General features: G+C 41.3%; 5 protein-coding genes across 7 annotated transcripts; 2 read left to right on the top strand and 3 right to left on the bottom strand.

Moving 5' to 3' along the window:
- Window positions 1-10,123, bottom strand: mef2b (myocyte enhancer factor 2b). Of its 2 annotated transcripts, none has more exons than XM_083969573.1 (9): window positions 9,925-10,123; window positions 5,744-5,824; window positions 4,199-4,402; window positions 3,911-4,039; window positions 3,416-3,605; window positions 2,077-2,225; window positions 1,712-1,826; window positions 1,184-1,295; window positions 1-407 (listed from the first exon to the last, which is right to left on the bottom strand). In XM_083969573.1, exons 2-9 carry the CDS (start codon window positions 5,795-5,797, stop codon window positions 95-97), a joined length of 1,266 nt encoding a protein of 421 aa, XP_083825699.1. In that variant the 5' UTR covers window positions 5,798-5,824; window positions 9,925-10,123; the 3' UTR covers window positions 1-94. The 2 variants fall into 2 exon arrangements, with proteins under 2 accessions (XP_083825699.1, XP_083825700.1); XM_083969574.1 differs by having other exon boundaries at window positions 9,920-10,106.
- Window positions 10,124-14,532: 4,409 nt separating this feature from the next.
- Window positions 14,533-18,623, top strand: tmem221 (transmembrane protein 221). Its single transcript, XM_083969657.1, has 3 exons — window positions 14,533-14,954; window positions 16,454-16,539; window positions 17,460-18,623. The coding sequence occupies exons 1-3, from the start codon at window positions 14,653-14,655 to the stop codon at window positions 18,002-18,004; spliced, it is 933 nt and encodes a 310-aa protein (XP_083825783.1). The 5' UTR covers window positions 14,533-14,652; the 3' UTR covers window positions 18,005-18,623.
- borcs8 (BLOC-1 related complex subunit 8) lies at window positions 15,865-22,590 on the bottom strand. 2 transcript variants are annotated; one of them, XM_083969661.1, is made up of 6 exons: window positions 22,449-22,590; window positions 22,124-22,236; window positions 20,725-20,789; window positions 20,522-20,629; window positions 18,641-18,704; window positions 15,865-17,166 (listed from the first exon to the last, which is right to left on the bottom strand). In XM_083969661.1, exons 1-5 carry the CDS (start codon window positions 22,483-22,485, stop codon window positions 18,662-18,664), a joined length of 366 nt encoding a protein of 121 aa, XP_083825787.1. In that variant the 5' UTR covers window positions 22,486-22,590; the 3' UTR covers window positions 15,865-17,166; window positions 18,641-18,661. The 2 variants fall into 2 exon arrangements, with proteins under 2 accessions (XP_083825787.1, XP_083825786.1); XM_083969660.1 differs by lacking the exon at window positions 18,641-18,704 and having other exon boundaries at window positions 22,449-22,571.
- A 54-nt stretch (window positions 22,591-22,644) lies between these two features.
- On the top strand, window positions 22,645-24,956 carry rfxank (regulatory factor X-associated ankyrin-containing protein). The gene is made up of 9 exons (XM_083969658.1): window positions 22,645-22,862; window positions 22,971-23,075; window positions 23,228-23,329; window positions 23,449-23,514; window positions 23,638-23,738; window positions 23,840-23,965; window positions 24,133-24,199; window positions 24,289-24,369; window positions 24,470-24,956. The coding sequence occupies exons 2-9, from the start codon at window positions 22,976-22,978 to the stop codon at window positions 24,529-24,531; spliced, it is 705 nt and encodes a 234-aa protein (XP_083825784.1). The 5' UTR covers window positions 22,645-22,862; window positions 22,971-22,975; the 3' UTR covers window positions 24,532-24,956.
- A 41-nt stretch (window positions 24,957-24,997) lies between these two features.
- On the bottom strand, window positions 24,998-26,899 carry nr2c2ap (nuclear receptor 2C2-associated protein). Its single transcript, XM_083969659.1, has 5 exons — window positions 26,816-26,899; window positions 26,526-26,616; window positions 25,930-26,035; window positions 25,759-25,826; window positions 24,998-25,283 (listed from the first exon to the last, which is right to left on the bottom strand). Exons 1-5 carry the CDS (start codon window positions 26,851-26,853, stop codon window positions 25,161-25,163), a joined length of 426 nt encoding a protein of 141 aa, XP_083825785.1. The 5' UTR covers window positions 26,854-26,899; the 3' UTR covers window positions 24,998-25,160.
- Window positions 26,900-27,930: the final 1,031 nt, after the last annotated feature.

Raw genomic sequence — 27,930 nt, 5'->3', positions numbered from 1 at the left:
TGTGTGTGTGTGTGTGTGTGTGTGTGTGTGTAATAGACCACTGGTTTTGATGGAGGATAGCCAACTGGATGGAAGATGGTGTTGCAGCAGCCAGCTATCTCTGCCAGCCGTCACTCATGTCTAACTGCCTGAGCGGCTGCCCTCCTTCCTTTTCGTCCTGTGGGTAGCCGGTTTTCGAAAACTCCTTCGCCTCATTGGCCGGCCGGGTTTCTGGAGGGGTATGGCAAGTCGAATCAAGGTCGCTCATTGGAGAGTGCTGCCTGAGGTGGTGGAGGGGAGGAGAGGTGGGAGAGGACATGTGCTCAGGAGAGCTACGCTCTGATTTGATGCTGAGGTTGAGGGAGGGCAGATGTGGAGAGGTTGAGGAGCAAGACTGAGAGGGGAAGGAGCACCCTCCGCTGGACATCCTGGAAACAACAAGAGGACAGACAAAAGAAAATAAAAAGTAAGACAAAAGTTTGGACAAACATCAATTTGGCAAATATATTTGAAGTTCATCAGGTGCATCTGATGGTGTTTAAATCAATCAATTAATCAGTGATGTGCCATTAGGAACTCATTAGCTGTTTTTGACAAGAATGTATCTAATCTATAAACAACAATAAACAATGTAAAGTAATGGAAGCACCAAATGTAATGCATCAAAGTGTGGTTCAATAATTAGACCTAAAAAAACAGTGACAGAATCACTTTAACACAACTGAACACACACCCTCCCATGCTGCAATATTTTATTTCAAGTATGTGTATATATTTCAAGTATCAATCACATATTTATTATGGTTATCAAAATTAATTAAACTTCTTCTTCTTCTCCAGCTTTTATTATCTTTTTCATTCTATCTATTTATCCATTTTAAATTCCCTTTTTAAGACTGTTTTTATATAGGCTACAATGGTTTATTCCTTCTCCATCTGACTGTTAATCATAATGTTTACAGTTAATAATTGTTTTCTGAGTGTACATATGGTTGCCTCTGGCTGATGTTTGCCATTATCTTTGAGATAGTGTCCACATCATGTTTTGTGCCTGATGAGGATCTGATTGATCAAAATGTTGCACAGCAGCAGTGAATAAAGCGCCACTGTGGCTGCGGAGAACGCGGTGCAGATTCACCTGTCTGATTGATGATTCCATATTTCACCCACACTGCGGTACCATATTACACATTAATATGCTTACCCTGGGCTTATATGAGGCCCTTGGGGCTCCTGAGACGGCTGTGCTGCTTGCCAGGGGTTCACTGCCGCTCGTTGTAGACTAACAGAGTGATAAAAACCAGGCTGGCTGTACTCTGGAAGAAGAGAAAAGACAGGAATATAAATAAAAGCACTAAGAAAATTAGACCAAAGATGTATATCAGCCTAAAATAAGTGGATATATTAGCATAACCTCAAAGGAATAGATCAATGTTTACAGAAATATTTTTAGCTAGATAAAAATCAATATGAACCCAGCAGCCATTTAGCTCATTTTAGTTTAGCATGACAAGAAAGACATGGGAAACAGTTAACCATGCTAGTGTGATGTAATTGATTAATTAAGGTGTTTTACTAGTGCTAACAGGTGGATTCAGTTCCAGACTTGATGCTAGGCTAAGCTAACTAGGAGCTTCAGCCAGGAAAGTGCCATCGGTCTTTGGATGTAAGCAGACAAGCCTGTTTCTGAAACCTGCTCCTTTAAAGTATCATATCTCATCTGCAAATGTACCAGAAGCTCCAGGGGAGGGAAGGCCATAGCCTCCCAGACTGTGGCCCAGCAGCCCCGCCTTGCCCATGGCCACCATGGAGCTGCCGCTGTGCAGACCCTGGTACAAGAGACCCCTCTGAAGGACGGACAAAGAGAAAAGAGTCAAACGGAAAATCTCAAGTTTGTTGCAATAGAGACACACCGCTGTCTGCATCCTATATATAACTTGTGAATATTATAATTGATAAAGGTGTGAGTGTGAGAGAAAAAACTGTGAAACTGCTTTTCCAAGTTTGCAAAGTGAGTTTAAGAAGCAGCGCTGTGTACAGTATGTGTTAGATTCACTGACACCTATTTGATCACACTGGATAGTAACAACTATTTACAGCAGAGTTGTGGTTAGCACGTGTGGCACCCATGGCCTGATTAGCAGCGTCTCCCCGCAGGTTCTCGGTGCCCAGGCTCAGAGGAGGGGGGCTTTTCATGTCCAGAGTGCGATTCAGGTTGCCGTGGGAAAACACGGAGTAGCCGATACCTACACAGAGAGACAGGAGCAGGAAGTGAAAAGAGATGTGAGTATGTTTCACTCACACAGACGAATCATTCTTTTTTTTTTCTGATACACTCATCTTCACCTTCCTCTGTTTCAAAGAGTGACAAAAACAAACTTCTTCTTTTGGTTTGACCACTGAATCAATATTTGATCTTTATGAAGCAATGTGCAGCCATCACTTACAAGTTCACATTGAAGATGTGTGTGACATAGTCTGATGCATTGCTGCCCTGACAACCACTATTTTGAACAGATCGTAAACCAAAAACCATGGCTTTTATTAGAATAACATAATAAATGCGTTTCAAAGCACTATGACTGTAAATGACATCACAGAGCGTCCAAATAGTGAAAGACTGTAGAGGAGGCCGACATGACTGGCAGGTGTGATACATTCTGTACAGAAACCACAGAACTGGTTCCAGCCGCTGTTACACTGGTGGAGGGCCAGTTTCACAAAACAGGCCGGCTGCATTTGTGGATTAGTGCACACACTCATGCACGCACACACACACATAGGCTACACACACAAACACACACACTTCCTGTGAGTTCACAGCCAGCTGCACAAGAACTTGACAGTACATGTGAATTTTACAGCAAGCGTTTAGCGGGAGGGCTAGAGGAGCGTCTCATGGATTTTCACGCCAAATACTTTATATCTGTTTTAAGGCGATAACAAAGGGTAATTATTCATGAAACGTTACCAAACGGCTATTTTAGAGTCAGTCGTGAGTGTTAATTTTTTTTTTTTCTTGTCATGGCAGCGGCCACATTTTTCAAATTGCGTGAATTAATTCTGATTGACACAGACGCACTGAGAGGTTAAACACTGCTGTAATAAAACTACCTTAAACACAACAAAGAAACTGCATACTGTATTTTTGTAGAAATACAATATCTCATGTAAGGCCAGTGTCAAAGAAAATAAACCGTCTGACAGTGTCAGAGAAAGACACTTCCTAAATATTCATCACAAATAATCTGAAATCTAATCTTTTCTTCCCTGCACCATGACCTCTGTCTCCACCAAGTTAGGAGTAAATCAGTTTAGCACTTTTTTTTTGTAATGCAGGTGACAACAACAATCACGGGTGAAAATCCTCCTTTGTGGAGGAAATAAAAATGAGTCAAAGTATTGTGTTTCACAGGAGCAGCTAAATGAAGCTCACCTGAGTGTGGAGACATGAATGCAGTGTGTGCGTGTGGTGCAGCAGGACTGGCAGAGCTGGGTCTGGAGCTAATAGATTTGAAGACCGGGGGTCTGTGGGATGCCATGCTGGATCCAGACGAGTTAGGGAAACCATTTTCACAGCCTGCAGACACCAGGAACTGGGCCTCTGGTGAGAGCAGTGATGGACCCTGAAGTAAAAAAAACACACACACACACACACACACACATACTGTAATAGCAGCATAAGAGCTCAAGTCTAAACCTTATCAGCCAGACAGGATAACTGTAGGTGTAAAGGGCAAATTTATATTTGGTCTTGTGTATTTTTGAGTCTGAATCATCATTAGAACTTTGACATTATCACAAAAAACTGATGTCTCAGTTGATCAAAACCTATTAAATACTTTCTTTCACTTTGAGCTCAGGTCCTCTCAGTGTTTGGGGCTTTGTGTGCTCATTTTTGTGAGATGCGTGTGTGTACATGTGGACTAACATAGAAGCGCTGGCGAGCCACAGAGAGATCCATGCCCTCGCTCAGAGGATATTTGTCCGCGGCCACCTGCATGCTCTCCTCACTGTCGAGCTCTGAGCCATCGAGACCGAGGCCTTTCCTACGCAGGGTCTGATGCAGAACAGAAAGTGCACGGGGAAAATCACCCACAGTGATCACATGGAAATATAGAACAGCACACGGTTTTTTTTATATCTTTAAATATCCATGTCACCACCTGAAATTCATGTGTAAATTCACTATGTTGTTAGAACAGCTATAGGAGCGTACCTCCAGGATGTCTGTGTTGGTGCGACTCTCGTGCGGCTCGCTGTACTCTGTGTACTTGAGAAGCACTTTGTCCATGTCCGTGCTGGCGTACTGGAACAGACGGTTGGTGCTGTTGAAGATGATGAGTGCGATCTCGCAGTCACACAGCACGCTTAGCTCGTACGCCTTCTTCATCAGACCAAACTTACGCTTGGTGAAGGTCACCTGTGCCGCGAACAAGCACACAGAGGTTTTAGTCTCACCTCAGACTCCAGACCACTACTGCTAAAGTTTTGAAACCTGAGGTCAAATATATATCGAGCTGAGCTGGAGCCAAATTGTGTCAGAGCAAAATGTATAAATGAAAAAAAAAAATCTAAATCTAACTAAACTTGCATCTAATAACACAAAACCATTTGTAGCCACCATGTTAATGCTCATAACTCTGAGGTAACATCGACAAAAGATTCATGGGTTTTTTTTAATGGAAAAGCAGAACACACAAATCCCAACTGATCATTTGCAAATAATAACGGTACTGAGCATCTGCTCAGGTATATTTATATAGAATAAAATCTCAAATTTGACCTAGAACGCTTTACATTCTGTGCAGCAAACAACACTGTCTACAACAGACCCCAATTCAGATAAGAGAAACTCTGAAAACAAAACAAAACAAATAAAATCTTATCACCAAAAAACATAAAGTCACAAACATCAGATATGAGAAACAAATATTTTTTGCAAGCACTCTGAACAAGGTTTAATATGTTTTCTTCTTGTCGACAGTGGATCATATTTTATTGAATTTACGCCAGTGGATGGTTGTTTCTCTTGAGTCCTTTTGGCAGAAGAAAACTCAAACTTTCTTAAAGTAAGTTTTGCAGTCACTCATCTGACGCCAACTTCAATATACAAGTGAAAGAGGAAGGCATGCATGCTACAATTGCTATAACAAGTAACTATGTGGTCACTCGTTATTCCAGATACAATAATATGGTGCATTCTTCACGGTGATGCAGCATCAAGATCATACCCACACATATTAGCTGCAGGAGCTACACAATGCAGATAAGTACAGCAAATTGCATTATGTGTGTGTGTGTTTCTCTGTTCTGACTCTCAGCTATGACTGCAGCATCTGTGTTCTCCTGTCTATTGCATGTCTTGGACATATGCGTGAACGCTGCTGTTCGTTGCTGCTCCTGACGTCAATAAAGTGTCAGTAAAACTGAGAAGATCAATCAATCATAGAGTCAGAGCCCAAGGTGACATCATCAGATATCGTGTTGAGTCCAAGCAAAAGTCGAAAAAAAAAAACAATCTTCAGTTTTACAGTGACAGGGGAAAGACAACAGCTGCAAATCCTTGTTTTAAATGCATCAAAAGACAAAATCATTGCTGAATAATCTACTGTTGAAAAAATAATTGATTAATCATTGGACTGGATGAGTTACCACTCTGCAAATGGCACTTGTTGTACTGTATTATCAAATGTATGCAAAGGTGTTCTGGTTTAAATTCTCTTCTGATAAAATATAAATGAAATACTGCATGTACGCTCACCTGTCTGTTCCTCTGGTCCAGAATACGAGAAATTTGTATTTTCTTTCTTCCCATTTTTTCTGCTGTCTGTAACTCTGACGCCTGTAACAGAAAACATAACAATATTACAGTCGAGTAAAAGAGTCTCTGTCTTGTGGGCATTAATGCAGCTGCAGTGAACGGCTTGAAATGAATGTGACATAAAACATTGATATTTGTCAAGGAAAATCAAAGTTGGTTGAAAAATATGTCATCAAAATCTTATCACTTATCAATCTCATCTTAAATCTGTCATCAAACTATGTGTCCAAATTTTACAGCAACAACGGTATTGCTCAATAAAATGTCTCTTCAAGTTCATAGAATTCTGGTGGGAAAATGTCATCCATTTGGTTTAAGTGACTCAAGACCCTTCCCCCTTGGTAAGGGTAGGGTGTTTATTTTTACCACCATGAGGCGATGCGGTCTAAAGTTAGAGCAGCCCTTGCCGGGCCAGCAGTCCACACTGTCTGACACCCCCACAGTCTGGGTTACCCCCGGGCCAGCAGCACAGTGCTCGGCTGCACCGTGCAGCCCCAAGAGACAGGGTTAAAAATACAGTCGATAGCTCCTTTTAAAGGTTCAGCAGGCAATAGCTGAAACCAAACAGTAGAAGGGAAAACGGTGTGTTTTTGAAAGATGGCTGATCCTAGAAGCCACCCACTCCTCTCTCATGAACAGACAGGTCAGGAAAAAAAGCAGGATTTGGACGGGCAGGAGGCAAAGACGTGGATGGATTGTGGTTTGCCTGAGAATGTCCACTACTGAAACTCACACCAAGTGTTTATCTGTTGGTCTAGAAAGCCCCCGCTCCTGCCCCTGCCCCTGTAGGACCATATACAGCTGGAGACTATAGTGATGAGGATCTTTTATTCACTCTTTGCAACATGGGAGACAGCTATAAAGCGACTCTGCTGCAACACCATACAGCACTAAATTAAATGCATATACAAACCTGCACTGTGTACGAGTTATCTCCATTTTACACTCACTATCAGTCAAACAGCTAGCGCTGGTCTGACTCTTCTGACCCGACCATAAAGTCCTTCTCCAAAGCCCAGAGGAGTTTTCACTGGTTTTTCCCCTTAATACTAGACATGTATTGGACTTCTCTATATATAGTTCCCTGTCCCTCCTGATGGTGCCTGAGCGGATATGGCGCCCGTGTTCCCACGACCCCTAAAGTGCCCGCCGCCTCTCAACGTAAGCTAGGCACACAGGCATCTGGGGCATTTCTGGAGGAATCCACCTCTTTGCCCCCATTATTACCTTATAAAGTCCTGAGATATCCACAGTGCTGAGCATGCCGCAGACACAAGACACACCTCGGCACTGACAGCTGCAGACAAACTCATCACTGCCATTTGCCTCTGCGCAAACTGCAGATGAACAGTGCCGCAAAAACCAGCATTAGTGCATCTATTGAAAAACACATCCACCCCTAAAAAGTCAGTCTGAAGTCACAGCAGGTCGAGCTGCTCTGAATTTTTTTTTTCTTCTTCTTTTGGACAAGAAGTGAGACAATTCAATCTCACATCAAGGGATGTTAATGGTGAGAAGAGGGGGAAGTAAGACATATGTTCTCAACAGGGTAGAAAGATCTTTATCTCAGAAAGTTCCTCTCTTCTCAGATATAACCAAACGACGACCATCACCACCACAGACAGCTCTGTAAGAACACATGACTAGCTTGATAAATATAGCTGCACCTCCAGACAAACGGTGTAGAGTTAGCTATAGACTCTGTGTGGTTTAGTAGGTTTGTCAAAGGCCTAAAGGCCGAGACAGGCAGGAAAAGCCTCGTTGTGCCTCACGTAGCTAATTCTGGATGTTTTCCCGCACAACAACTGTCATCTGAAGTCTGTAAATACACAACAACTATCACTGCGTCCTTTCACCCCTCGGTCCAACTCCTTAACCTCTGCAGAGCGGTGAACATTCGAAGAGAAAGCCATCCTTTTTTTTTCACCTCTAAACATCATCAATTAGTCCCAGAAGTATGATGAGATAACAGAGTCACAGTGTGTACGGCAATAGTGCAATAATTTCACACACACACACATACTTGCCCCAGAGTCTTGTAGCTTCTACGGGGAGAGACAGCACCTTTGTCAGACACCTTCCCAGAGGCCAGACAGTGGAAAAAACTGAGGACAGACACATGGCAGCCGCCAGCAGCCCTGCTCTCTCACATACCCTGGGAGCTTCTGTCTAATCAGCGACAAACAATTTTAATAGGTTTGATCGGTTGTTGTGACGACACCCGAGAATATATTGCACTAGCTGTTTTTCTTGCTGCAGTGAACTGTATGCATGAATGAAGAGGGGAAAAAAGTGGGCCATTTGTTGAGTATTGGGGGTTCTGCTTCAATGGTTTTCTTTCCATGAGTCATTCAGAGCATGATGCCGTGTAAATGTTTCAAAAACAACCTAAACACGTGTATGCATATCAGCCAAGGAAGCAAATGACTTATTCTGTGGCGGCAGGGCAGATTCGTAGAACAACTAATCATGTTTTCTGCATCACACGGGTCCATATTTGCTGTGTTGGCTGTTAGATGCGTCTAAATATAATGGCAAAATTAATCAAGAGCTGCCTTTGGTGTTATCAGTTTCCCCAAATGGGGAAATATAAAATACTTTTATATGCATGTCTCTGCACCACTACTCCACTTCTGTGTTTTTAATTTTTTTTAATTTTTATATTTATATTTTATAGTTTTCATTCAGTCATGGGTTGATTATACAATAATAATCATTCACAAGAGAAGCTGCACTTACTCCGACTGCTGCATTAAGCTGCTGCTGGTGTGCAGTACGTGTGACACCAAACCAGCCTGTTGTGCAGCCTTGTGTTCAGAGTTTTACTCATTTCAGTTATATTGAAGTCCGGAGCTAAAGGGTAAAGTGTGAAACCAGACCCAAAACTGTGTCCATAAATAGAAATCTTTAACCACATTTGCATGAACCAATGCATAAAACCTCTCAAACCCACGTGAAAAGAGGGTGACGGGCAGATAATTCTAGTTTTGAAACCATCTAACCCATCCAAATCAAAACCGAGATGTGCTTTAAGAACAGGAAACCCTCTCAGTAAATGTTTATTTCTTAATTATATTCATCACACTTCTCGGCCCATTCACAGCGAGCATCTATGCTGAAGGTTAAAGTCGTCAGGAGGGCAAATGTGTGTGTGACCCATCTCCAGGGTCAGACAGTTCATGTGCTCACCGGGCCTTTGCAGAGTAATGGCGAGGAAATATTTGTCTAATTTTAACAGGAGATAATTGAATTGCCTTGATATTTTTGATAGAGCCAGAATAGCAATAGTACAAGCAGTCATGAGCTGAACATTTGATCTTTCCATGGAGAGAGAGAGAGAGAGAGAGAAAAAAAAGAAGCTTTTCCTGACTTTATGAAGTTGCTCTAGATCCAGTGCACTCTACAAAGATGTGAAGCTAAGACACACCTTAATAAGTAGGAGCCAGATGGCATGGTTGAAGATAGCAGTTTTGTTAATGCAGATTTTGACTGAGCATGATCATAAGGGCATCTATCTATCTATCTATCTATCTTTCTTTCTATCTATCTGTCTGTCTGTCTGTCTATCTATCTATCTATCTATCTATCTATCTATCTATCTATCTATCTATCTATCTATCTATCTATCTATCTATCTATCTATCTATCTATCTATCTATCTAAAAGCAGGGGGGGAGTTATAGTTATGCGACTACTTGAGGCAAAGAATAAATGTGGAACAAACTCAGCTGAGATGCTTGTTGAAGTCGAGCAGCGAGCTATTCGGCGCTAAAAATATAAACTGTAAAAATACATAGCTCAAAAAATGTTTGCGGATAATTAGGCCTAATAAATTGCTGACGTCATTCAAAATAGACTGTTCAAGAATAGCCCGTCTGTCCCCGAGTTGCCAAGCATCCCTGTCTAATATAGCCTCATCTATAGGCTGCTCTCAATAACACAGCAACAGGTACTTGACTCACAGCTGTGTCAAGGATTCTGACACACAGGAAACCTCACGAAACTTTGCTCATTTGCTTTAAAAACCGAAATTTCAAAGAAAAAAACCCCCCCAAACAGGTTTAAAAAAAAACCCTAACAAAATCAAAACAAAAACAGAAAAACAGAGCATCTGACCTCACCTGTTCCTCGATCTCCTTTCCTCTGTTTACTTCTGAGTTTCACCTCACTCGGTCAGGTCCGTCCAAACAGTGAAAGTTGAAAATAAGACACACACCACTCACACATGCAGATGTGTTGAGAAGCAGAAGGGAGAGTTGCGTTGTGCTCGGCTCCTGTGCTGATGTAGCTACAGATATTCACCTGATGCAGTAGTAGCGGATGGTTCAGGAGCGCTGCTTTCCAACAGCTGGCTGCGGAAGCCCCGCCCACTCCATCTCCACGCCCCGCCCCCCGGCCGTGCCATTGGACGCGCTCCTCCGCCTCCCCCCGGCCGCCGCTCCAACGCACCAGGCAGCTGAGACTGTCAGCCTACGGTTCACAGCAGAAGTTACACTACGTACATTAGTTTTATTTGTGATATTTGTGGCTACTAAAAAGACTTACATTACAGCACAGACACCAAACTTTGAAGTAAGCTAGTTCTGATTTTGTACAGGCTAATATTTCAATACTGCAGGGGAGGGGGAGGTGACAGTGTGCAGGGGAAAGTACAGCCCTGTGATGTGCAATTCACATGCTGGAAAAAAAACTATTTTCTCCTCAAAATTTGTAAAGGAAATAACATCTAAAGCATGACAGTTGGTAGATTACACTGCACATGAAAATGAGTATAGCCTATGTGAAGATGGCTGATAATTGTGTTATTACTTGACTAAATACTTAATTTGTTGTCACCTATAACTAAAACTTGAAGGTTTGTGTACCACATGTTGAATGAAACGCACCAGCATCACTGTTGGTTTTAACTAAGAATACAAGTAAGCTTAGGTTCAGGTCTTCATCAGATTTAATATGATGACGCATTTCGCACAGCTTCACTATTATAGCAACAATTATTTTTCACTGTTGCTATAATAATGTGAGATCCAACTAAATGTCTCTATGGTAGGGTAACCATTCTTGTGTCTATGAATATAAACTGTGCCACTGAATATTTACACATGTATGTAGGCTACTAGATGTTCTGCATCTACTAACTTGTGACCCCCTAAGGTGGGGGTGATTGTGATTATTGTGAATGAGATGCTTGTGAACCCTATAAAAAGAGGTATTCATCTAGCTGTGCTATGCTCTGAGGAAAGCCTTTTGGCTGAAACACGTCAGCATATTAAATCTGATGAAGACCTGAACCTAAGCCTACTACTGTAGTATTCTTTATAAGGTGTGCCGCTATTCCCTCGATGGGACTCTCTAATTATCTCCATGTAGCTGAGCACCTTTTAAGACCAGAGGACGCGCACCTGCTCCACATCTTGACTTCATCACTGTTGGTTTTGTAATGTAGCCTATACTGTATGTAAAGCAGAGACGCCAGTGATGTACAGCATTTTTTATGACCATATATTGTAAACATGTGAGCTCTTGTCACAGAGTTCATGAGCTGTGAGTGGTTTGGTTTCCCTTGATAGGCTTGAAGAGGTGAAACTGTTCACGTTTAAGGGAAGCAAAAATTAAACACATGTTAAATGCAGTTCAACAAAACAAATGCATATTTGTGTCTCTTTTTTATTCATTTATTTATTTTTTTACAATGTCTTGCCTAATTTTATAATAATCCTATGACCACACAGATTATTGTCACATCCTCTGAGGAAGTCCAGACTATGTTGGAAGCCAATGGCCTACAGACACAACTTTCTGTGATAATCATTTACCTTTAGTCAGGGGGGTAATATATGATTTAACAGCATTTTTCAGTGATGTCAGTCTGTCTAAAAAGTTCCACATTATAATATACCTGCACATGATTAAAGATTAAAAATAAAGGTTTCTGAGAGGGAACCTCTGAGTTACTTTAGGTTTTGTGCACACCATGGACTAAAGATAAACTCTTAATGATGTTATACAATAATTTAATTAAGTGCAAAATAGCTGTTCATAAATAGATAAAGAATAAATAAAAATGTTTTTTGATATGACTGTGCAGCTTGATGCCTGCTGGTTAAAGAGCCCTTCCCGTACCCATAAGACAAAAGTCTCAGCTCTGTACTGGCAGCACTTCACTCTGCTTGGTCCTTTGGCAATCCACCCAATCCCTCTAGATTAATAATGTGTCATATATCTATAAATTCAGTGCCTCAGTGTTATCACTACAAGACTGGGCCACAGTTGTGTCTTCACGTCATGGCTGAATTCTGCTGCTGTTTTGAATAAAATACACAAAGTTCATCTACTTTAAGCCCAAGTATGAAGTGAAACTTTAAGTGTAATTTTATCACAACAACTGCAATAAATTACATGAGTTATATCATAAAAATAATCATATTAAAATGACGTAATCTCATTAGCAACTCTGACATTCACAACAGACATTTAACATTGGCTTTACAAAGGATGTAAAGCCAATGGTTTCTCATGAAAGTGACAAATAAAACTGAATTGAATTGAATGTATTGTGTTGTCTTGTGGCGAGGCTGTTGAACCATGACTGCACTGTACTAGAGTCCGCCCGTGGACTTCAATAAAGTGATGAATGCGGTGAGAGGTGTAAAAGAAATAATTAGGTCAATAAATTCATTAAAATCAAAGCTAAGACACTGATGGAAAGCAGACATGCTGTCAGCTTAAAAGATATATTTAGAGGTAATAACTTGAATGAGCTGCATTATTGACTATTTTTGGGATGTGACACAATGTGTGCTACTCCTAAAAATAATATAGTGACAATTTATTAGCACAGATCATCTGTGGAACTGTAGACAACAACTCTATTTCTCTTTCACACTCACACACCCACACTGATAAACATATCAATACACATATAGCGCTATACTTACGCATGCACAACTACAGACACAGACACACACACAGTTTAACATCCCAGGAGGTGACTTAAACTGTGCGTCTGATGCAATAGTTAGTAACATCCCTACTGACTGGCACAGCCTTTACCGCCAGGATTCATCTGTATGGGCAACATCACGCCAACAGAGAATAGTGCAAACCCCCAGCTGTAAGTACAGGCAGCTAATCACCTGTAGCTGAGGGGAAATTCTTGCTTTGTGTGGTAATTATGCAAGTAGCCTATATTCTTATAAATGTATTCGCAACACCACTGTGAGCGGTCTGTCAATCAGGAGACTGAAGGTTGAATCGCAACCGTGATTGTTTAACATCATTATTTAATTACACAAGGCAAAAGCCATGAAGTAGAAAATATAGAGATAACAGCGCCTTTGAGAACTTTCCGTATCAAGTCCATTTTTTTTTCATTTTCCTGAAACTTCTCACTTCTGCTTTCGACAAGATCAGCCACGACCCTTTTAGAGCATGTGGTGAGGCTGTCGAATTCAGAAATAACCTCCATGGTCAGTGTACATGTGTGAGAGCAATTGTTCACATTGTGTACTTTTATAGCTGCCTTCTTATCTACATCTCAACAGAACATGTTACACCTTTAACCCCCCCCCCAACCCCCCTACCCCTACCTCTAACAGAACAATAAGACCTCTGTAGCACAGACCGTAAGTAAGTCAAGGTGCTTACGGTCCAGCACTGGTAGTTTATATAGTATGAACTCTGCATACATTGTGAATAGTAATAACAAATTGTATTAAATCAGTAGTGGACAAACAACTTATTTCATTACACATTTGCAATACGCACATGAAAATAACCTTATAGGTGTCGAAGTACAGTTTAGGTGATTGTAAAATAAGTGGACTGAAACAAAGTGCATTCCTAAACTGTGCATGTTTTGCCACGGCAGCTGGGGTCAAGTTAATTCAATTCAGAGATTGTGAGGAGTCGGAGCAACAATAAAAAGGGGTGTTTAATAACAAACAGGGGTTAAATAAAATGGTCATTGCTGCTGCTGCAAATTCCTCTGAAGTCTGCAATAAGTTACCCACCATCCTATGAATTCTGCAGTGTAACAATAGATCTTTTTCTCCAATATGCTTTATCTTATTATATTCTATTTTTTTTTTAAATATTTTATTTATTTTATTTTATGCAGTGTATCACAGGTTATTTGCTTTCACTCAGTGTTGAACAGCAGAATATCACATGCTGATGGAAAGAGCTATTGTAATCCTTTAATCACTTTATTAGGATACTATTCTGCATTACAGCAGAAGTAGGCTAATCTAAAATAAGACTGTAACAGATATCACGCAGGAAAAAAAAAAACACGCACACAAGGCCTATATAGCCTATTGGAAAAATTGGATGATATATATATTTTTTAAGGGTAGATCCTAAAATTGTTGTTGACAATTGTCTTAAAAAATGCAATGCAATTAAACGCACGTTTTAATAGAGATGATAATGGGATGAGATGTTTTGGGGTCCTTTGTCCTGCCACGGTGTTTTGTGTTTGGTCAGTGAGCTCTTCCTCTCGCAGGAGCACGTCAACGCATTGTTACTGAGGATCCAAGAGAAAAACTCCATTGTTGTTGCGAACTTTTTAATCTGGGGATTTAAAGCACATCACATGCTCGGACGGGGCAGCGGGGCGCTCCACCATAACAGGCAAACTGCTGCAAAAATCCATGTCGGGGAGGAAACTATTCATCCTGGAAGGACAGAGGAAAACGCTGAATACACACTGCAATGCCAGTGCACTTTTGGGGAGTTTAGGAACGACGACGGAGAGCTGCTTTTAAAATAAAAGAGTCCGACCAGGAGAGGAAAAGTTTTCATCCTCTGGAGAAACCCCCCGTCGTCTGAGATTTTTAGGGCTAAAGATGACGCACAAGTACAGCCAGCGGTCTCTAATAGTGCTGTCCTTACTGGGGATTTTATCGGCCATCATGTCTGTTTTATCAGTCATTTTGATTTTCCAGCTGCAGTCTCAACAGGCGACCGTGAAGGAGTCTCCCCCCTCCACCTCCACGGTTATACCCGCTCATGTCTGGGCCGTCCTGCTGCCGGTCTCCACGGTGCTCTCTGCCCTGTCCCTCACCCTCAACCTGAGCTCTGTGGTGGTGTGTCTCCTCCACAGCTATTTCTCTACCGAGGTGTGCAGAGGAGAGCAGGACACTGACAGGTAGGTTATGTATAGACGGCATGTTACCTTGCTCTTCGGCCACCTGTTGTTGTCCCCCGGCGGCCATTGCAGCCGCCTCACTCCCTCGTATCATTCTGCTGTGGATGTAAACAGTAAGAAAACATATAGTTCCGGTCATTTGTGACCGAACTACACTTAATTTGTACAATATTAATACACAGGGACACACATGCAGACAAGTTACCTTTTAAACTAGAATAGAGGTTTTAAAATGAGAAACAACATTATTTTCTCTCAAGCTGAAAGGCTGATTTAATTAGTAAAAAAACCTAACAAACAAGAATACTTTAAAGATAAAATTATAAGAAACAAAAAACACCCTTGCTTATTTCAGTTCACTGTGGGGTTTAGTTGCTACAGCCTTTGGTCTTGGCTGACCAGTAGCCTATGGCTAATTTGAGCAAAGTTTGGAGAGAGAGAACGTTGTATAATGAACAATGTCAATTTGCTGTCTTTAAACTCTTCTTTAGCTACTGTTACAGAACAATTTTGAACATTTTATTCTCCAATTGTTACTATCTGCAGTGACTACTACTACTATTACAATAGACTAGGAACTATAGCCAAATGTTATTCAAACTACCATTTAGGTGCATTGAATATAAAAATGTTTACAATATGATGAAATACAGTAGGCCTACAAAAGAGCTGTAATAAATGCAGCTATGGGGCCTTTTTAAAAACTCAACTTGATTCTGAATTCTGAGGCTTAGTCAAACAAGTCTTTCATAATGTGATTTAATTCATAAACGTAACTTTCACCATAAGGCAGAAAAAAACAACACTTCATTCTACAAGGGTTACTGGCTGGTCACTGTGGCTTTAAGTAGAAATTGACATTTAATCTGCTCAGGATGTGTTTCTTCTTCTTTAATTATTCTCTGTAAACCACAACCTTATCCTGGATGTTAAATTTAACTATTAAGTTTCATTATAAGAAAACATGGTTTCAGAAGCATAAAAGCCCTAATGTGTCAGAGTGCAGAGGCCCTCACTGCAATGTTGTTGGTCCACCCCCACCTCTCAACCCCTACGAATCCAATCGAAACAATGGCTTCCCTCTCATTATGCACCCAGTGTACGGCCTCTAGCTGGTCCTTTCCCACGTCGGTTTACAAATCCAACAGCATGCCCCCGGACCTCCCCACTGACAGGGGGGACATTCCAAGAAAATGTGAATAATAATGAGTTGGGCATAGAATATCTAGCATTTAAACTGACCCAAATAATCATCTTTTTTTCTTTTCTTTTTTTATTAGGACTCAAAGCTCTGATATGGGGGGAAAAAAATTAAAAGCAAAGAAAAAGAAAGCAAGGAAGGTGCAAAAAACTACAACAAAAGACAGCTGACTAAACAGAAATTAAAACTCATAAAAGTTACATAAAATCAAGTATTTATTTAAAAACTTAGTGATGTTAAAATGTAACCATCCTGGGCCATGACAGTAAACATGTCATTTCTTCATTTCTTTCAACAGAGCAGACTGGTTCCTTTTGGACAGCAGAGCTGTAAGACATGTAGCTATTGGACTGTTCTGCCTGGGGGTCTCTGTTTACTTGGCAGGTACGAACAAATTAGTTGTTGTGATTCTCTTATTTTGTTAAAAGTCTGAATTCAGCATTGAATATTTTGCCCATTCTGACATGAAGGTATATTTCAGTAATGCAGTGCTGGTTGGAGCTGGGCACCTGTTACTGCCTTCTAGCACATCCCTCGTGTTTTCAATGTGTGTGTGTGTACTAAGCTTTTATACAGTTTGCATGCTAGGTACATAAACAACAAACTAACAAAACACTGAAAACTAAGGGCCAAACCATGGGCACTGCAGTGGAATTTCAACAGCAGAGGCAAAAACAGCCCTGCTGCTTTCTCTCTGGTCCATCCAGTGAGTCCAAGAGAACAATGCATTCTTTGAGCAGCGTCCATGACTTAAGTGTTTTTAATGCTGAACCTGGCAGCGCTGTGTTGCTCTGTTCCACTGAGCGGCTTGTACTGTGGGGGTCACTGGAGGCAGTCACTCCATTGTGATGAGGGGGTGTCGTCCTTATGACCCCACTTTAGCTGCAATCAAGAAGTAGCAGAGCAAGGGACTGTAGAAAGCAACACCACCAGCTAAGGAAATCACGTCACATCCCAGAGCTGTGCTTCTCTCCCCCTTCCTTTAGCATGCCGGAGTCTGTGGTTCTTTTCCTGCAGGTAAACATAGGACAACTCAGATGAGAACAATTGGACCTGTGTATGACATTTCAACACATAGAGAGACATTTTTGTAATTCCAAATTTAGAAAACGTTGTCTTGTAAGGTGTGAGCAGGAAGTAGGGATTTAAGTAGAAAAGCACAACTTCCAAAATCAGCTTTGAGCTCAGTTATTTGGCCCATTGCAGATTAACATTGTTTACTTGAAACAGAGGAACATATTAAGCATTTCTTCTGTGTGAGTAAACTCTCTGTTTTTCTCCCTCCTCTGTCTCTTCCTTGGCAGCAATGTCCATCTTTATGCTGCTAATATTTGAGATGGAGACAGGTATTGCCAGTGCTTGCGTCCTCTCTTCAGGGATTCTGATCCTGCTGGTCGTTGTAATCCACTCTCTGGTCAAAACTTCCCACAGCTCTAAGTACTATCACGGTGACCACCTCGACACCCTCTACCAGAACGATCATGGAAGCAGCAGCACGCCTGTATCGCGGCCTTGCGAGCTCAAAGTAGGTGTGGACAAACCGCGGATGCATCGTACCCAGTCTCACATCCAACATCAGATCCCCTCCTACCCTCAATGCAGCAACCCAAGACAACGGGAACCATACCAGCAACCACAGTACTCCCCTGCTGGAGGCTCACAAGACCATGCTAGTGATAAAGATGGCTACAGCAGCGGTGGCAGCTGTCCCCGAATGCACAGGACCCTGTCTACTGAATCTGGTCTACTCCAGGCCCAGGCTAAACCCTGGAATGGGGTCAACAATGAGATGAGGAGTGTCCTTGCACGCAAGTCAGGAATCTCTGCAAAAGACTCCACTCTTGTGTGACATATAGGACGCTGAGATTATGGTTTAAGACTTTGATGCATGTGAAAAGAGGACTGCTAACACAAGTGTCTTCTCAAAGAGGTGTAAAACTGTCAGTTTTTATAATTTTACACGCAGTGTCCTGACTGATTAAACAACATGGGATTGAGATTTTTAAGATACCTAAGTTTACACATTTATCAACTGATTTCTCCTGTTGGGATTATAAAGCAGTTTTAATTCAATGACAAACATATACAGCATATTTTGTATAATTTGTAGTGTTTTGCATCAGTGAACTTGATTTAAATATCATCCACACCAATGTTGCCCAAGTATCAATCTGGCAAACTGATAGCTTTCATCGTAATAATGTAAATACTTTATTTCAGTGTATATGGCCGTTTCTTTTGCCAAATATTTGTGCACAATGTGCAGAGTACTTTGTTTTGTGTTTTTTGGAATGATTTCATATCAAAATATAATTCAATATACAAGTAGAATGATTCTGAACACTTAAAATGAGACATTAAAATATTGTTTACAAAATCTTGAAAGATAAATTTACTCCACATCTCACTTATCGCTAACTGGTTGACAAAAGTCTCATGTCTTAATGGAGGGTGTGATTTTGTCATGTCTGGAGGATTTACTAACCTGGACACCTCTGTTCAGTGGTCATGAGGAAGTGGGTGGGGCATGTGGAGCAGAGACAAGGGGACTAGGAGAAGGGGTCACATCATGTAAGCTGCATGTAGGTGTCAGTGGGAAATAAAGAAACACCAAAAACAAATACAACAATACAAACTAAAACAAGTTAAGATCTGGGCTGATGAATATTTTGCAAGTGCTGGGGTAAATTAATTGGTAAAAAAACAAATCATATTAGCTGATGTCCCAAATTAATAATTGACAAAATGATAATAAATGATGGATAAAATAAAACAATCAGAAACAAATGTTATACATGAACAAATATGTGAAGTGGAGCAAGGAATGAACACAAATAGGATAAAAGTCCAGACACCGAAGGACCCACAAGTGGATGTTAGGGTGGGAAATATGGCCAGAAAGGTTAGTCTATATTCATCTGTTATTTTTTCAAATATTGACAGTAATTACGTAAATTACTTTTAGTTTGGAAGAATAATTGTACATGTAACCACCTCAAAAGATGAGCTGGTTTGGCGTGGTGAGAGATGGCTGATGTGTTTTGCAGAGATATATATTATTACTGCTGTCATGTAAAGCCATAACATTATGACCACTGACAGGTGGAGGAAATAACAATGATTATCTCGTTACAATGGCACCTGTCAGTGTGTGGGATATATTAGGTAGCAAGTGAACATTTACAAGGTTAGCAGTCCACAAAGTTGATGTGTTGAAAGCAGCAAAATCAGGCAGGAGTAAAGACTTCGCCAAATTGCGATGGCTAGACGACTGGGTCAGAGGTTCTCAAAAACTGCAGGTCTTGTTCCGTGCTCCTGATTTGCACTGGTTCAAACCAAAATTGGTCTAAGGAAGGACAACCATTCAACTGGGGATACAGTTATGGGCATCCAACTCAGTTACTGGGCCATATAAAAAGAGAAGTGACAGACTGACACTGACTGACAGAACCAAGAAACTCTCCTCAACAAAACTGGAACCACACAGCCAGGACAACTGCAGTTTACTGCACAAGGACAGTCATTTGGTTACAGTTGTAACCACCTTCTGCCATCTTTTCTATTGTCTGAGGTCATACTACACAGATACATAGACACACACACCTGTACATAGTGTATGTAGCTTATGTTAGATTTACGTTTTGTTACTCCACTTTTCTATGTGTACAAATAAACTCCTTTGAATTTTCGCTTGTCTGTTTAATGCTGCACAAGAGTGAGGTTTGCCAACATCTACACTGTAGAACTTCCAAATGCTTCAATTTCAGCTATTGATAAGGTTATTTTGGTTACAGTTATTAACTTAATTAGTAATCAAGGTTCCAAGTTGTTCGTTTTCTTGAAACCCTGTGGACAGCCATATGCCCAATCAATCATCTGTCCAATGTACTTGATGAACAAACAAATCTAGAGGCCCCACCTCACAAGACTAGAAGGATCTTCTGCTGATGACAAGGTACCAGGTAATATTAGGCAAGTGGTCATAATGTTAAGGCTGATCTTTGAATCAGCTTTGTGCATGTGAAAGTAAGGGAAGAACTGAGTTAGATCCTGCTCAACAAATGTCAATATACATTTCAATTAGCATATTGTGTTGCTTTTTTTTCCCGAATCAGAAACCCATTTTGAAATTTTGAAAAAGATTAGATCCAACAAAAACCAGCAAAGGACCAGAAATAATTTAGCCTTCTATCTATTATAATATCACTTATTATGCAAAACACTGCAAATGCAAAAACACAACTATACTTAATGACACTATATACATATGTAATATGATTATAATCTTGAAGTACCACCATATTGCCCACCCTAACACCATGGACACCACCATGTCTCAGTGAAAATGTTCACTGCTGCCTCCTACCTGCGTCCTTGAGAGTTGCTAATCTGTTCCTTCATGCTGATGGCTTGACGGAGAAGACCGTCAATGTTTTTGAAATACATGCTGCTGTTGGTCATACTCTTCACAGCACTGCAAAGACCAGCAGATCAGTTAAAGTGTTAACAAACTGAACAGAGCTGGGTCAGTGTGGTTTTGGAAATATGTAGGTCTGTTCATTTTCTCACCTGCATGCATACTCCACAGAATAGATGGCTCCTTGACTCTGCTGCTCCCAGCTCTGCATATCTGTCTGTTTGAGAAGTTACAGAAAAGCATATACAGTGAACCTGAACATGATGACCACGCAGATCAAGTGAATATCTGATTATCTTGTAAGAACAATGCCTATTAAGGTCTCATATACTGTATATTACAAGGCCGACAACAGTTAGCTCTCATAGTCAGTGTGTTAGATATGAAAGAAATAGGCACATGTTAGGACCTGAGTGACCTGGTCAAATTGTTATGACCACATAAAGGCCCACAGACATGCTGGTGTGGTACAGGTTGCATACAATTGTAATGATGGTTATGGGCAAATGTGTCTAAACAGACAGTGCCTCCCACTCTGCTGTCTATGAAGCTGCATAGCTACAGAAGATCAGAGTGACAGTGCTAGTCATATATTTTTTAACTAATCACTTTAGATTTAAATACATTTTGTGGGTTGGTTTGAAAAAGGGAACAAAAAACGGGAGTAACACCCACAAATGGACATATAGACATTTTGACGTGAGCACAGGTGTAAACAATACATTTAATGATGGGTGACTTCCATTCCCCCAATATAACTTTACTTTAGTGGGTGCAGCCACTTTTTAATACTAATTTTAAAGCTGCACAATGTACTGCACTCCCTGATACTGACTGGCAAGATGTTCCACTATCCTGCTGCGTTAACTGAGAAGGCTGTCCTAGCAAATCTTGTTGATCGAGATTGTAGCCTAGCAGTCTCTTCTTGTGGTAGATCTTGTCGATCTTACTTTTAGAGTAATGAACAAATTATTTGAGTGGCGGTGGCGCAAGCTAGTGGAGGACCTTGTAGAGTAAACAGACATTAGCCATAAATATGAAGTTTTCAGAGGTCAATAAATTACATTTTTTGATGATGTTACAGTGATGATAACAGTTCTTTTTTTTTTTTTTTGGTCCAGCCAGTACCTTTAGGCCTGTTTATAGAGTTTATGAAGCGGTTGTAGAGTTGTATGACTTGCCTTAGACCAAGTTGTAACACAGTAAGAAAGATGAGACAGTATCATGGAGTGCATTTACATTTTTGCTGCATCTGTACTTAGTTGGTTGCGGATAACCAATCATTATTCACCCCTGAAAGGCAGAATCATCATTAATGTTATTAGTAACACCTGTGCTTTTCCTCTAAGTCGAGTCAAAATGTCTGCTGTGGAGAAGACCTTCAGAATAAAGATACAGGCTTTAAGTAGATTTATTCATTTAAGGACTTGTTTCTTTACTAGTGTGCATTTCAATGACTATATTGCCTACCAAGCCCCCTGTCTCTTCCCACACCTTAGAGGCTGTGGTCTACAACAGTGGAGCAGCCTACCACACAGTCAGTGTGAATACCTTGTGCTGCACCAGCTCAGGCAGCGACCTCCGGACGTGCTCCTGTAATCTGTAGAGAGCCACGGACGGCTCGTTAGCCAGGACGTACATGCTCTCCGTGAATTTGTCAGACACTGTAGAGTCAAAGAAGCACAGACAGATAGGGAGGGTGTTGGAAAACAACAGAGGAAAACGTCCAAAAATAGTGGACACGGATAAATGCCGCACTACCAAATGGCACGATAGGCTGTTAGCTTAGCGTCAAAGGCGAGCTAACAGCTTCTAGCTCAAGCGACAGGCAACGATGAGGTGAGTGAAATACTTATTTATGCAGCATGTGTTTTACCTCGTCTGACTTTCAGCTGCATCTCCTGGTCCTCCATGGTGCTGGCAGGCTGTTTCTTTAGGAAACTGTCAACAACACGGCGCAGCCTTGAGCGAGTTATGTCAGCTGATTCCTACTACTTCCGTGTTTTTGTTGTCATGTGTCACACGACAGTATTCCGGACAGAAATATCGATTATGAGGAAAAACAGTTCTTCCTTCCAAGAGTATCAGCCGCTGTGCTACGTTACACGGGGTGATTCATCCGTTTTGTCAGAAATAATTGATTCATTAAGTAGTAGATCAACTGGACGATAAGTAATGTACCGTGGGCACGCTGCGATGACCAGCCAGATCCATCGCGTGAGCTGAAACAATTTACTTTCAGTTTCCTTCAGAGGAAGTTAGCGCAAATTAGACTGTGAGGCTGGATGTGGTGAGTGTAGGCTACAATGTGATTTGTTTTTAAAACACGTTTTCGGTTACTTTTTCCCGATAGCAGCAGCACAGCATTTAGTCGTTCCTGTCTTGTGTTTTATTGCAGTGATCATGGAGGCCAGAGGTGATGATGAGGTTGCAGATGGCCAAAACATCCAGGCAACTAACGCTAATGCATGTTCCTACGAGTCCAGAGATGAGCGGTCCAATGGTAGGCTACTAGTTCCCCTTTTATTTCGCCTTTAACATGTGGTATCTTTGTCAGTGTAATATGCAGTCATTTGATTTTTGTAAATGATCAATTAAAATATATTGCTTCCACTGACATGCCTGTGGTCCATCTGCCTGTGCTGGTGTCTCCAGAGAACATGGATGTGGATGAAGAGGGTTTGTTCAAACACTCCACCACTCTGACCAACAAACAGCGTGGGAATGAGATCACAGTGCGCCCAGCCACATTAGACTGTAAGTACAAGCAAAAGCTGCTCTGGTGGAAAGGGGTTAAGAAAGTTGTGTTAGACAAGCAAGCACTTTATTTTCATTGGCTTGACCACATGAAGATATTGTGGTTTTATTTCCATCAGCTCTGTCCATCCACCAGCTGGCAGCTCAAGGCGAGGTTTCACAAGTGGCTGCCCATCTGAGTAAAGGTGAGGAATATGGCTCTCTTCCATCCACCAGCAGTAAAACACCAGCACAGACAGCACACACACATCGTATTTTTATTGTTAAATAATTATTTATGTTGGGCTGCGACTGGTTTTATTTTGCAGACAGTTCACTGCTCAGCAAACAGGATGAACGGGGCTTCACACCTCTAATGTGGGCTGCAGCGTTTGGAGAGAAAGCGATGGTGGATTTTCTCTTGGAAAAGGTTAGAAGTAAGCGATTGCTGCTGTGCTGACCATAAAGACATGTAGATGTCATCAAGACTTTAAATGCACCATCTCACACTGTGTGACATTTACATTTCAGGGAGCAGACCCCAAAACAATTGCGAGGGAGCGAGAGAGCGCCCTGACACTGGCCAGCTCTGGAGGTTATGTGGACATTGTTGAGTCTCTTCTAAGACATGGAGTTGACATTAACACTTATGACTGGGTACAGTTATGACTTTGTCACACATTATCAGACACTACCACGAGATTTAGTAGTTACAGCAGGCCAGTGCACATCAAGATGGCTGAAAAAGTCTAGTAAACACTGAAATTATAATAATTAGACTATATGTTTTTATTTAAATAAACCTGCTTGTGTTTTCTTCACAGAATGGTGGAACTCCTCTTCTTTATGCTGTACGAGGGAACCATATCAAATGTGTAGAGGCACTTTTAGGTACAACATTTGTCTATAAGTCATGATAAAAGCTAGCAAATTCTGTTTAACTGCTTTTATTGATTTGCCACTGCTGTATTGTGTTTTAGCCAAAGGGGCAGACATGACCATTGAGTCGGACTCTGGGTACAGCCCAATGGCCTTAGCTGTTGCCCTTGGACACAAAAAGAGTATGTATTGTCTTCTGCCTGATACATACAATTTCTTTATTTTATAATAATGTTAACGTTTTGCTGTAATGAACTGACATTCTCATTGATTGTTTTCTAGTTCAGAAAGTGTTGGAGGACCATATTCTGAAACTCTACAAGCCAACACCAACGCCAACATGACACAAGTTAAAATAAATAAATGGAAGGAACAGCCTGACACAGTTGATCTCAGATCTACGGCCAGTTTTCACTGGTGGTCGGATGACTTAAGACGTCTGTCACCTTTACAAGTCATTGTAATAGATCAACACATATGCAAACACATTTACACTGAGTAAACAGCATTTGTTAATTTATAAACGGTTTATTCCATTTGTGTGCATTCCCCTTTACATAGCAGAATTATTTTTGCTCGGCTAGAGGACAGCAAAAGAGGTCTGTAAAGAAGTTTTAATAAAAATGTATTTTTATACTGTTTGTTCCACTTAAATGCCACTTGAACTCAAAAGGCACAATATACACATAGATTATAAGTGATTACAAGTGCTCTTATCATCACCACAAAACCATTAAGATCTGCAAATAAAACACTGTTTCAGAATTCATGCCATGCCTCGCGTTCTTGAGTGATAAAGAGAGACTGTTGGATAGATCCTCAAAAGTGTCCATACCAAAAAAGGCCACATTCACATCAGAGAGGAGGTGGCAGTGCAGATGACATGTTTCCCAAGTGCCACCACACCATCCTGCGTCCTGTAAGGTTACACAGGGGTCATATCCTGTCTCATGAGAGGGTGAAAAAAAAATGGTCATGAGGCTTTTTCCCCCAGGATGTCCAAGGAATAAACAATTATTCTCCCAAAAAAGTCGGCACTATTCTCAAACATTATTTTTACTTTGTCCACTGCAGGGGCCTCCTGTATGGGAAAGCTGTGGGTGTGGAGTTAAGAACAAGATAAGCACAGTAATAATGAGAAGCATGTCCAGGAAAATATTGTCAGTTACTTATTATGAACGATCTTGAACAGCAACAGGAAGCGCACAGTTCCTAGAGTGACAGGTACAGCCTGAGCTGCCGCAATAACGCTGCTGTAGACTATCAGACTGAATTTTTATGGTGTTACAGCAGACCTGTATTTAGTATTATGTTTCTGTTTGAGAAATGTGTGATGGAGCTCGGACACTTGCCTGATATAGTAGCTTTGATCTAACTAAAGATTACATATGGAGAACATTATAGTTTGAAAGTTAAATTGATGCATAATAAGAGTTAAAAATGAATAGTGACACACACTCAAATGAAATAATTATAAAAACAAATCTGTCACACACACACTGTTGCAAAATCTCCCAGGTAACCACTCTAATCTCCCCTCATGAATGCTGGATTATAAGAATGAAGGATATCTGAAGCGAGTTGTTGTCTTCTGGGTAAAAATGGCTGATCACTGTAAAATCTCCATCTTTAGGGCAACCTGCAGAAAACACAAGTGGAAAATCATTTAGGTTATCTCGTCACACCTGCAATAGAAAACAGGAAAAAAAACACAACCGGAAAATATAATCTCTGGGCTTTACCTTCCAGCCTGCATGTTTTTGCTGAGAACCCTCCCTGGAACTGGACCTTTAACTCTGATACCGTGACGGACTGAGGGAACTCCAGATTCACCCACTGACATTCACCCTGCAACAGATTCACAATGCCTCACTGCAACACTGACAGCAACACCCAGGGAGGTTCCTCTGGGAAGACCATCTTGAATAATCAGGCTTTGGGTAAGTATATGCAGCTGATGTGCTTGATGCCAGTACATACACAACACAAATGGAAGAGCAACTCATAGCTTTATAAGTCAATCTGAAGATGCAGCTCGATTAATGTGGCATTTCCTGTTAGTATTAAATGATTAAATACCTTGATTAGATATTAGCTGCAAAAATAAAATAACATGACAACTAGTAACCAGTACAGGCTGTGGTGTATTTGTCCTGCCCATGCACTAAACCAGCTGACTCTAATCAGCACAGCTCTTCAGCCAAGAATATGAGCCAATTAGTGAGTGCACCTGGTTCAGGTACTGACTTGTTGAAGCCACAATTCCTCTCTCTGCACACTGTAATTACACAGCGATATACTGTATGTTGTATGGCAATGGGACCCATCTGAGATTTACCTGGTCTGAATTCCAGCATGTCTCTTCATTGCAATCAAACATGTACTTCTTTCCATACTGCTTCACGTCTCTGTTTAGCACTGAGCTCACCCTGAAATAACAGCGTCAAAAACAAACATTGTCCCATTTGTTAGTTTACAGATGTGCTAGCTAACAGGAGGTTAACTCAGAGCACAGCATGCGACAGTTACGTCTGGTTTTGTTAAAAACAAACAGCAGACATGACGGTTCAGTCCGTGAACATTTTATATTTCTCGAATAAGCTTGATTTAATAACAGCTGCTGTATACCTGCTCTGTGTTTCTTTACAGATCACCGAAGAAGCCATGTCCTCTTTTTAAAATGACACATTGCCATAAAGCGACGCTTCCACGAGGTGTGTGTTTCTGTTTTACGACAGTAACGTCAACGGGCAGTTGTTCATCTTCCCGCCACAAGATGGCGGCAACTCATCGTGGAAAGGAAGGTGAGGGCTTTTTCTTCTATATCCGAGGTCCTAGTGACTTGAATATGAATTATTGTGAGATTAAAACCTAAAACCTTCATGTGTGTTGTCTGTATGTTGAGAAGTGTTGCTAGTAAGGTGCTGTATGGCTGCAGGTGTCGCTCTCCATCTCTGTGTTCGGGCTGCACCTGCAGCCGCACTCGTGTCTACAGCAGACTCAAAGGTCAGAGAGATAAGAATCGATTAGGAAGAGAGGACTACAGGGGCTACTGGGCCTTACTGAAGGGGAATCGATCAGCTAACCGATTGCAACCTTCACATGAAACACACGGAATAACAGGAAATATAACCCAATATGTTACATGTGTGTTAGTGGGTAAAAATGTGCAGTGCTGTGAATGTTTTTATTGATTCACAGCAGATTGGATCATCCTATAAAAGAAACCTTCACCAGCATGAGCTTTACTGCTGCTGTTATCAGAGGGCATATTTCTATACCTCACTTTCATAACCAGGGAAGCAATAACACAGCAGAGCGAGTGTGTGTGTGTGTGTGTGTGTGTGTGTGTGTAAAGGAGAGAGCCTGTATTTGGCACATGGCTCATTACAGATGGAGAACTCCTGCTGAGGTTTTGTCACAGGGCCCCCTCACTGCAGATAATCAATAGGTCTGAAATACAAAACCTGATGAAACCCAGCCTCCGTGAAAATTGGGCAGGGGGCTGGGGAGGGTGACTCGTCCCCCCCCCCCCCCCCCCCCCCCCCCCCCTCTCTCTCTCTCTCTCTCTCTCTCTCTCTCTCTCTCTCTCTCTCTCACACACACACACTCAACCAGCACCATGATGCACGCTTTGACTTTGCGAGCCTTGCATTGCAGCACTGGTCCATACTGCAGGTTTTGCAGTCCATTCTTTAGTATTGCAGATTGAATATAAAGTGAGATTTAAAGCTGCTGTAATA

The sequence above is a fragment of the Trachurus trachurus genome (genome assembly GCF_905171665.1).
Source record: "Trachurus trachurus genome assembly, chromosome: 4".
Taxonomy (NCBI): Eukaryota; Metazoa; Chordata; class Actinopteri; order Carangiformes; family Carangidae; genus Trachurus; species Trachurus trachurus.
This window is presented reverse-complemented; position numbering and strand designations above follow the sequence as displayed.

What these genes read in the sequence shown, in the direction of transcription:
- mef2b (XM_083969573.1), bottom strand. Translation starts at nt 5,797, where the DNA reads ATGGGAAGAAAGAAAATACAAATTTCTCGTATTCTGGACCAGAGGAAC. An exon ending in TGGCTCGCCAGCGCTTCTAT is followed by an intron (nt 3,606 to 3,910) that starts GTTAGTCCACAT and finishes TTTTTACTTCAG; the next exon opens with GGTCCATCACTGCTCTCACC. An exon ending in GTGCTAACCACAACTCTGCT is followed by an intron (nt 1,827 to 2,076) that starts GTAAATAGTTGT and finishes TCCGTCCTTCAG; the next exon opens with AGGGGTCTCTTGTACCAGGG.
- tmem221 (XM_083969657.1), top strand. Translation starts at nt 14,653, where the DNA reads ATGACGCACAAGTACAGCCAGCGGTCTCTAATAGTGCTGTCCTTACTG. An exon ending in GGAGAGCAGGACACTGACAG is followed by an intron (nt 14,955 to 16,453) that starts GTAGGTTATGTA and finishes TTCTTTCAACAG; the next exon opens with AGCAGACTGGTTCCTTTTGG. An exon ending in GGTCTCTGTTTACTTGGCAG is followed by an intron (nt 16,540 to 17,459) that starts GTACGAACAAAT and finishes CTTCCTTGGCAG; the next exon opens with CAATGTCCATCTTTATGCTG.
- borcs8 (XM_083969660.1), bottom strand. Translation starts at nt 22,485, where the DNA reads ATGGAGGACCAGGAGATGCAGCTGAAAGTCAGACGAG. An exon ending in GCAGCTGAAAGTCAGACGAG is followed by an intron (nt 22,237 to 22,448) that starts GTAAAACACATG and finishes TTGACTCTACAG; the next exon opens with TGTCTGACAAATTCACGGAG. An exon ending in CTGAGCTGGTGCAGCACAAG is followed by an intron (nt 20,790 to 22,123) that starts GTATTCACACTG and finishes CTTCTCAAACAG; the next exon opens with ACAGATATGCAGAGCTGGGA.
- rfxank (XM_083969658.1), top strand. Translation starts at nt 22,976, where the DNA reads ATGGAGGCCAGAGGTGATGATGAGGTTGCAGATGGCCAAAACATCCAG. An exon ending in TGGATTTTCTCTTGGAAAAG is followed by an intron (nt 23,739 to 23,839) that starts GTTAGAAGTAAG and finishes TTTACATTTCAG; the next exon opens with GGAGCAGACCCCAAAACAAT. An exon ending in TGCCCTTGGACACAAAAAGA is followed by an intron (nt 24,370 to 24,469) that starts GTATGTATTGTC and finishes ATTGTTTTCTAG; the next exon opens with TTCAGAAAGTGTTGGAGGAC.
- nr2c2ap (XM_083969659.1), bottom strand. Translation starts at nt 26,853, where the DNA reads ATGGCTTCTTCGGTGATCTGTAAAGAAACACAGAGCAG. An exon ending in CATGCTGGAATTCAGACCAG is followed by an intron (nt 26,036 to 26,525) that starts GTAAATCTCAGA and finishes AATCTGTTGCAG; the next exon opens with GGTGAATGTCAGTGGGTGAA. An exon ending in AAAAACATGCAGGCTGGAAG is followed by an intron (nt 25,827 to 25,929) that starts GTAAAGCCCAGA and finishes TGTTTTCTGCAG; the next exon opens with GTTGCCCTAAAGATGGAGAT.